This window comes from Oryx dammah, unplaced genomic scaffold (assembly GCF_014754425.2).
Source record: "Oryx dammah isolate SB20612 unplaced genomic scaffold, SCBI_Odam_1.1 HiC_scaffold_27, whole genome shotgun sequence".
Taxonomy (NCBI): domain Eukaryota; kingdom Metazoa; phylum Chordata; class Mammalia; order Artiodactyla; family Bovidae; genus Oryx; species Oryx dammah.
In genome coordinates, this window is record NW_024070211.1 from 112,596,484 (window position 1) to 112,606,357 (window position 9,874).

The 9,874-nt window shown below is 41.9% G+C and overlaps 1 protein-coding gene across 1 annotated transcript; it reads right to left on the bottom strand.

Moving 5' to 3' along the window:
- Positions 1–2,783: 2,783 nt before the first annotated feature.
- LOC120854935 (60S ribosomal protein L6-like) lies at positions 2,784–3,883 on the bottom strand. Its single transcript, XM_040229371.1, has one exon. The coding sequence runs from the start codon at positions 3,709–3,711 to the stop codon at positions 2,833–2,835; it is 879 nt and encodes a 292-aa protein (XP_040085305.1). The 5' UTR covers positions 3,712–3,883; the 3' UTR covers positions 2,784–2,832.
- Positions 3,884–9,874: the final 5,991 nt, after the last annotated feature.

The window sequence follows — 9,874 nt, forward strand, 5'->3', positions numbered from 1 at the left end:
CTATTCAAAGAGCTTTCCAGTTGCAAGCTCCGCTGCTCTCAAACAGTGAGGTTTTCCGTTATATTCACAAGGGGGCTTCAGAGTAAGAAGAGGCCCAGCGTCTGTCTGCATTTTAGGGAAGTCTAAACACTGCCAGACGAAGACTTCCAAGTTCCCCTGACTGCTAATCCACAAAAAAAATTGGTTGGTCTTCTTTATAGGCCTAATCCATCTGTCAATAGTGGTTAGGGGTCTGAGCACATACTGCTTCAGAAACACCAGCCCCTTTCTGAATTAGTCCATCAGCAAACACACAGCAAGCGCTTTAGAAAGCATGGGGTTAGGAGATCTGACCTTAGAGAAACCAAGTGACATAATCCTACTCTGCACAACTCTATTTTGGATCTAATGAAAATCCTCTGTTGAGGGAGAAGAAGACTCTTCAGTATTAGGATGTACCTGAGGGCATAGGAGTAGATTAACTCCAAAAGTTTTACTTTTTTAGCATTTTATTTTTTTTAATTTTATTTATTTTTGGCTATGAGTCTTCATTACTGTGTGGGATTTTTTCTAGTTGCAGTGAGCAGGGGTTACTCTCTAGCTGCAGTGCGCAGGCTTCTCATTTCAGTGGCCTTTCTTGTTCTAGAGCATGAGCTCTAGGGAGCATGGGCTTCAACAGTTGAGGCATGTGGGCTCAGAAGTTGCAGCTCCTGGGCTCTAGAACGCAAGCTCAATAGTTGTGGCTCATGGGCTTAGCTGTTCTTCAGCAAGTGGGATCTTCCAAGATCCCACAGGGATGGAATCCATGTCTCCTGCACAGGCATGTGGATTCTTTATCACTGAGCCACCAGGGAAGCCCTGAAAGTTTTATTTTGACCTAAAAGTGTAACTTTAAAAATACTCTTTATTGCTTTAAAAGGTAAAATAAAGGTGGTTTTTGGAGGGGCACCTTGAATTGGAGCAAATTTTGGATACTGTGTCTTGGTAGGGTGATGCCAAAGCTCAGACACCTACATACTTCCCTTGGGCAAAAGAGAGCAACTATACTCCCTTTGCATGGCTGAGTTATTGCATGAGTTACATTAGCAAATATGATACACAAATATGAACAAAACTCTATACACTTTCAAATCCTGCAGATCTATTTTCCAAATTTTAAATAGGAAAACTGAGAATTCTTCTAACAGGGAGTAAACATTAGTAGAAATCCAGTTTTATAAATCACAAACAATGAAGAGCAGCTCAGTTCAGTCGTTCAGTTGTGTCCGACTCTTTGCGACCCCATGGACTGCAGCACACCAGGCCTCCCTGTCCATCATTAATTCCCAGCGCTTGCTCAGACTCATGTGCATTGAGTCAGTGATGCCATCCAACCATCCCATCCTATGTCATCCCCTTCTCCTGCCTTCAATCTTTCCAGCATCAGGGTCTTTTCCAGTGAGTCAGTTCTTCGTATCAGGTGGTCAAAGTATTGGAGTTTCATCTTCAGCATCAGTCCTTCCAATGAACACCCAGGACTGATCTCCTTTAGAATGGACTGGTTGGATCTCCTTGCAGTCCAAGGGACTCTCAAGACTCTTCTCCAACACCACAGTTCAAAAGCATCAATTCTTCAGCACTCAGCTTTCTTTATGTCCAACTCTTGCATCCATACATGACTACTGGAAAAACCATAGCTTTGACTAGATGGATCTTTGTTGGCAAAGTAATATCTCTGCTTTTTGATATGCTGTCTAGGTTGGTCATAGCTTTTCTTCCAAGGAGCAACTGTCTTTTAATTTCATGGCTGCAGTCACCATCTGCACTGATTTTGGAGCCCAAGAAAATAAAGTGTGTCCCTGTTTCCATTGTTTCCACATCTATTGGCCATGAAGTGATGGGACCAGATGCCATGATCTTAGTTTTCTGAATGCTGAGTTTTAAGCCAGCTTTTTCACTCTCCACTTTCACTTTCATCAAGAGGCTCTTTAGTTCTTCTTCACTTTCTGCCATAAGGGTGGTGTCATCTTCATATCTGCGGTTATTGATATTTCTCCCAGCAATCTTGATTCCAGCTGTGCTTCATCCAGCCCAGCATTTCACATGATGTACTCGGCATATAAGTTAAACAAGCAGGGTGACAATATACAGCCTTGACGTACTCCTTTCCCAATTTTGAACCAGTCTGTTGTTTCATGTCTGGTTCTAACTGTTGCTTCTTGACCTGCATACAGATTTCTCAGGAGGCAGATAAGGTGGTCTGTTATTCCCATCTCTTTCAGAATTTTCCAGTTTGTTTTGAGCAAGCTCAGGTAGTTGGTGATGGACAAGGAAGCCTGGTGTGCTGCAGTCCACAGGGTGGCAGAGTTGGACATGACTGAGCAACTGAGCTGAGTGCAATTGTGCGGGAGTTGGAGCATTCTTTGGCATTGCCTTTCTTTGGGATTGGAATGAAAACTGACCTTTTCCAGTCCTGTGCCCACTGCTGAGTTTTCCAAATGTGCTGGCATATTGAGTGCAGCACTTTCACAGCATCATTTTTCAGGATTTGAAATAGCTCTACTGGAATTCCATCACCTCTGCTAGCTTTGTTCGTCGCGATGCTTTCCAAGGCCCACTTGACTTCACATTCCAGGATGTCTGGCTCTAGGTGAGTGATCACACCATCGTGATTATCTGGGTCATGAAAATCTTTTTTGAACAGTTCTTCTGTGTATTCTTGCCACCTCTTCTTAATATCTTCTCCTTCTGTTAGGTCCATACCATTTCTGTCCTTTATCGAGCCCATCTTTGCATGAAACGTTCCTTTGGTATCTCTAATTTTCTTTTTTTTTTGAAATGACAAGTTATTTAATTAGGTTCTTTGCAAGAAGTTCAGAATACTACTTTGTGAGGATAAATTCCATTTGTGAGAGCAAACACAGAGCGGAGGTAGCCCTGGAGCTGAGGGACAGCTTTGATTCTTCGCAGAATTTGGGAGTCCACAGCTTTCTGATCAACCTTGCGCTGCTCTGTGACCTCGTATTTCTCTCTCTCTGTGTCGAAGATCTCACCCTCCTGGTGTCTGGGTTTATGCAGCTTCTTCTTGAAGTAAGTGTCAGTGAGATATTCTGGAATTTTCACACCACTGATATCGATTTTGGTGGAGGCGGCAATGACAAATTTCTGGTGTGTTCTACGCAGAGGAGCTCGATTGAGGGATAGAGGCCCAGTCACAAGTAGCAAGCCACTGCCCAGCTGCTTCAGGAAAACGACCCTCTTGCCTCTGTGGCGCCCAGTGAGGATGATCAGAATGGTCCCAGGAGTGATGCTGGCACGCAGCTTCCTCACACGCTTACTGAAGGGTTTTTTGCCATGACTCAACAGTTTCTGAGGCACATCTTCCGTAGGGTAATACCTAGGCATTTTGCGAAGTTTGACCACTCGGGTACCACCATTCTTGTCGCCACCAACTGGTTTTGTGACAGTAGCAAGAACACGAACCTTCTTTTTCTTTTCGACCTTGGATTTAGGTGCTGAATATTTTCTCTTGTACAAGGCCTTTCTGGAGTACATGGCTGATCGGGAATATCTGCCAATTGCTCTGACCAGGACAGGATTTCGGCTGCAGTGGGGCTTCCCCTTCTTAACCTTCTTCACCTTTTCCACCTTTTTAGCCTTCTTGCCAGCATCAGCCTTCTTGCCAGCATCAGCCTTCTTGGCTTCAGGTTTTTTCTCCTTAGTATCTGGCTTCTCAGCCTTTTCACCCGCCATCGTAAACCCAAGAGAGAGAAATGAAGCGTCCAGGAGGCCTCTCAGAAGGTCCCGAGGGTGTCTGACCCCTGCAGATGTCAACTTGATACCCTCTGGGCTAGGATGGCGAAGGATTGGGATCTTGAAATCTAGTCCTGAAGAGACATACCACCATTCTTACCTTGCAAGATGGGAAAGAGCTCTAATTTTCTTGAAGAGATCTCTAGTCTTTCCCATTCTGTTGTTTTCCTCTATTTCTTTGCATTGATCTCTGAAGAAGGCTTTCTTATCTCTTCTTGCTATTCTCTGGAACTCTGCATTCAGATGCTTATATCTTTCCTTTTCTCCTTTGCTTTTCACCTCTCTTCTTTTCACAGCTATTTGTAAGGCCTCCCCAGACAGCCATTTTGCTTTTTTATATTTCCTTTCCATGGGGATGGTCTTGATCCCTGTCTAGAAGGCTGAGCGCCGAAGAATTGATGCTTTTGAAGTCTGGTTTGGAGAAGACTCTTGAGAGTCCCTTGGACTGCAAGAAGATCCAACCAGTCCATTCTGAAGGAGATCAGCCCTGGGATTTCTTTGGAAGGAATGATGCTAAAGCTGAAACTCCAGTACTTTGGCCACCTCATGCGAAGGGTTGACTCATTGGAAAAGACTCTGATGCTGGGAGGGATTGGGGGCAGGAGGAGAAGGGGACGACAGAGGATGCGATGGCTGGAAGGCATCACCGACTCGATGGACATGAGTCTAAGTGAACTCTGGGAGTTGGTGATGGACAGAGAGGCTTGGCGTGCTGCGATTCATGGGGTCGCAAAGAGTGGGACACGACTGAGCGACTGAACTGAACTGAACTGAACTGAGCAACTGAACTGAACTGCTCTTCATTGTCTATGATTTATAAAACTGGATTTCTACTGATGTTTATTCACTGTTAGAGGAATTCCCAGTTTTCTCAATGAAGAGCATTCTCTATAATAAAAATATTTTTATACAAGTTAAACTCTTTCATACCATAAATAATTCCTTCCACTTTACTATTTGATTGTATATATTTGTCATATTATTATTTTAAAATAAATTTTAAATTTTAGAATAATTTTATATTTGCACAATAGCTGTAGAGCTAGTACAGAGAGATCCCCTATGCCCCTCATCAATTTCCCCCATAATTCACATCTTACATTAGTATGGTGTTTTTGTCATAATTAATGAACCAATACTGATACATTATTATTATTATTATTATTTAAGTCCATACTTTAGTCAGACTTACTTTTTGCTTAATGTCTTTTTTTCTCTTACAGTGTATCATTCAGGGTATTTCATTACATTTAATGATCCTGTCTCCATAGGTTTCTCTGGGCTATGATAACATTTCAGGTAGTTTTCCTCGTTTTTTTTTTTTTTTTTAATAACTTTGACAGTTTTAAGGAGTACTGGTCAGGTATTTTGTTGAATGTCCATCAATTTGGGTTTGTTTGATATCTTTCTCATGATTAGACTGGGGTTGTAGTTTTGAGGGGAAGGGGAGACACAGAAAAGCTCCGTTCTCATCACACCACATCAAGGGCACATCATTTTAGCGTGACTTACCACTGTTGCTGCTGATCTTGATCACTGGACTGAGGACGTGTTTGTCAGGCTTCTCTACAGTCATATTGTGCTTTCTACTTCTTTGCATTCTGTACTCTTCCAGAAGAACTATTTCTTTTTGTAACCCCTTTCTTTTGTAATTTTTCTCACCTCTGTCATTTTGTATCTTCTCTCTCTCCCAGTAGGAAGCTGGCATTCAGTGCAGGAATAGGAGAAATATCTGCCTTCTCTAGTGTTTCCCTGGTGGTTCAGATGGTAAAGAATCTGCCTGCAATGCAGGAGACCTGGGTTTGATCCCCAGGTTGGGAGGATCCCCTGGTGGAGGGCATGGAAACCCACTCCAGTATTCTTGCCTGGAGAATCCCTATGGATGGAGGAACCTGGTGGGCTGCAGTCCATGGGGATGCAAAGAGTCGGACATAACTGAATGACTCAGCACAGCACATGCTCTTCTACTTAGAAGTTATAGAAAATAAAGAAAAACTTTTTGTCACTTGTAAAAGATAATAGAGGGGCTTCGCTGGTGGCTCAGTGTCCAAGCCTGATTGGGTTTGATCCCTGGATCGGGAAGATCCCTTGGAATAGGAAATCACAACCGACTCCAGTATTCTCGCCTGGGAAATCCCATGGACAGAGGAGCCTGGCAGGCTACAGTCCGCGGGGTCGCAAAGAGTTGGACACGACCTAGTGAGGAAACAACAACAAAAGATAATAGAAACAATTAGTTTCTATTTAGAGAATTTCCTTTTTGGAGAAGTGTTTTAAAAATTTCCCTGTGTGTGTGATAGGACATATGGAGTTTATTATAAGATCGGTAATTGGATCACCATGAGGGTAGGTATTGATGGAAATGGCAAGGGACAAAGTGATGAGGTCATTACCTCTTTCTACGAGAGTATAGACTCTGAGGACAATGCTGGGGCGATGTTTCACTGTGCTTCATCGCTACTTGAACATCCTTATACCAATGTTCCCACTTTTACAAGAACCAAATGGAAAACCTTAGGTCAAATCATTTTATCCACACTGTTATACCTAGAAGCTATTACTTGTTTTACCAATCTTAGTGCATCTTTGAGAGATGATTGTTAAATCTGTCATGCTACACTGAAAAGGATAGAACAGGTGTACAATTCCTTAGCCACAATTCTGAAATTAAAATGTTTTTCTAAAAACTGGATGTTATTTCATAACTCCCTTGGCAGCAAAACATGGCATGATCTGATACAAGGCTATTGACAGTTTTTATTTATCTCACTTAGTACAATCGTTTATACATTAAGTGGCAGAAATGTGACTGTGTTTGATTACAGAGTGCTGCCCAGACTCCAGCAGGAATGTTAGTTAGTTAATTTAGTCGCTCACGACTCTTTGTGACCCCATGGACTAAAGCATGCCAGGCCTCCCTGTCCATCACCAACTCCCGGAGCTTACCCAAACTCATGTCCGTCGAATTGGTAATGCCATCCAACCATCTCATCCTCAGTGGGAATGTTATAAATATGATATAATATATGACATATGTCCTCAATTATAAGTCTACATTCTTAACATTTCTGAATTCTGAAATACATCTGAGGCAACAGGGTTCAGGGAAGAGACTGTAAATCTCTAAGTTGGGTATCATGATTATTTCCTTGTTATTAAATAGGACTTCTCTCAAACTTCCCAAACTCAGCCACTGACTTTTTTTCTTACATTGCAGAGAGAATCACAGCAAACTCACTTACCGTATTTACACTTATAGTATAGTCTCATCATTCTTCAACGTCAAAGCTAAGAGGTGTATGAGAGACGTTCTACATTATCAGATGTGTGATTTTCCACTATGGGTAAACCAGGGCCCAAAGCCTGTATACAGGACGTCACTCAGGTGGAGAGTTGTACAGATAAGACAAAAAGTCATCTGACCCCCCTGCTCTCATGTTCCATCTCCTAGATTGCACAGCCTCTATTGCTGGTTGTAGCCTCTCCTCTGTGATTAAATCCATTTGATGGTACATTTTATTTTTTGTCTTTTGGCCACACTGCATGGCATGTGGGATCTTAGTGCTGTCAACAACGTGGAGTCCTAACCCCTGGACCACCAGGGAAGTTCCTGATGGTACATTTTAAGTTGAGCACTTGCTGTGCTTTAAAAATATTACTCTTCCTTATCTACTTTTTCTTTCCACTCTGTCAGTTTATTTAAGCAGAGGAATTTTTGTGTCTGTACATGTAAAAACAGTATGTAAATTTTGGGCTGGTCCATTACTATATGGAGACAATTTTTTTTTTTCCCAGTTATTTGGTTAACTTCACCTGTTGATAGCCAGGGAAACATTATATTTTTAAACTCTATGTAAAGAACTATCATAATTAAATGCAGTCCATCCCTTAGAACTTCAGTGAGCTCTGAAATCAGCTCTCTAACTTCAAATGCCCCATAGCTAATTTCACATGATGCATTAGCAACAGGCAGCTGGAAAGCTGAAACCTAAATAGAATCCTAGAAGCAGTCAGAGAAAAGTTGTTTTTTTAAATAAAAAACGTTTCCATCTTTAACTCTCAGCTTTATATGGCACACTGGGTATGATTTGACCTTTGAATTTTATTCCTCTTGTTTGGTATTCCAGATGGCCTCGGGTTCAAATAAGAGAAGCATAAAAGAGGCTCCTCTGATTAATAACTTGTGCCTTCCAGTGAATATATGCATGAAAATGTGGGTGGAAATCCAAAGGCCACAGTAGGCCTGTTAGCGCTGCGTATTCACAGAAGGATTGATTGGAACTAACTCTGTGAGTTATGTGTAGAACATTATCCTTGAGTCAAGTTATATATATGTCTTAAACATTATGCTTTGTTACAGTTTATTGGCTCAGGTTCTACTTGTGAGACCAGGGTAAATTGCTGTCTTTTGGAGGTGAGTATTAACTATTTCAATATGCCCTGATGATGCAAGGAAATCCACAGCACTGTATTTTTCTGAAATTTTGCATACACATTAGTACCCATCGCTGAGTCTCTAAGAGGCCTCTGAATATTCAGAAATTTCCAAATGACAAGGTAAAAATCACATAGGTGAGAATGGTCAGTTGGTTCCAGACAATTCTCCAATCAACCATATCCAGCTGGAGACAAAACTCCTCCCCAGTCAAATACTTCTGGCCAACGTTTGAGTTAAGAGGAGAATTTTACAAGACTTTTTCCCATTTTTCACAGATCACTTTTTAAAAAATACAAACTCAGGGGACAACATTGAGTTGGATGATATCACCAACACAATGGACATGAGTTTAAGCAAACTCTGGGAAATGGTGAAGGACAGAGAAGCCTGGTGTGTACAGTCTGTGGGGTTGCAGAGTCAGACATGACTTAGCAACTAAACAACAACAGGTATTCTAGCCAGAGATGGTTTCAAGAGTATAATGTACTGTCTCTCACTTAAAAAGATGATGCTGGTGACACTCTGCCAGGAGGACATGCTGTCTGAATCACTTTTGCTATGGTGAGGAGCGGCACTTTTCTGATATGTCATCATATTCTCTCTCCAGTGTTTGACCAAATGGACACTGGGGCATACAAAATGACACTGGGACTCCTTGGAGAGGTTCCTGGGGTGGAGGCATGCGCGGTTCTTGAGAAACCACAGGAACAAAAATTTAAAGGAAACTGAAGCTCATAAGGAGCTGCCAAATCATGTTAAAACCTTTAACACCTTTCCTCACCCAAGCACTAAAGATTTTCATCTTAAACCTACCTCTTCCTTTATTTAAATTAGGAGTTTTTTCTTTGGTCACTACAAAGAGTTCCTTTTGCATTTTGCTAAAGGCGCCCTATTTGCCTTCATACATTTGTTACTCCTTCATACTGGAAACTGGAAGATGAGGCCAAACGAATTCAGGCAGGAGTCTGAGGAAGCTGGGAGTCCACAGAAGCACTGGATGCTTTCTGCTTCTGAGTCACTAATCTTCCCCTCATTTTGAGCTTAGGAGACTGTTGCCTGCAAAGCTAGGCTGTGCTTAGTCACTCAGTCATGTCTGACTCTTTGCGACCCTATGGACTGTAGCCCGCCAGGCTCCTCTGTCCATGGGGATTCTCCAGGCAAGAATACTGGAGTGGGTGCCATGTCCTCCTCCAGGGGATCTTCCCAACCCAGGGATCAAACCCAGGTCTTCTGCATTGCTGGCGGATTCTTTCCCGTCTGAGCCACCAGGGAAGCTCACAAAGCTAGGGGCAGACTAATAATACAAGCTGAGTTGTATCTGTCTTTAAATCTTGTGTTGAAACCATCCATAGAGCTGATGTTAAGGATAAAGAGGAAAGTTACACTCCAACTTGTACTTTCTACAGATGTGCTCCATTCTGAAATACAGAAGCTGTATCTTAAAATATAAAGGTAAGATCTTTGTAGTTAAGATGGGGCATAACTTGCATATATGTTGTACATATTTGCTTAGAATCCATGCTCGATTAAGTGGTTTTAGCTCAATGTTCGTAAAATAAATTTAAACATTGATACTGCAGCCAACTGCAAGCTTCAATATCAGAAAAATTCAGTAAAAGACACGGCTGACTTTTAAATGAGTTAATTTGATTATATCACCACAAA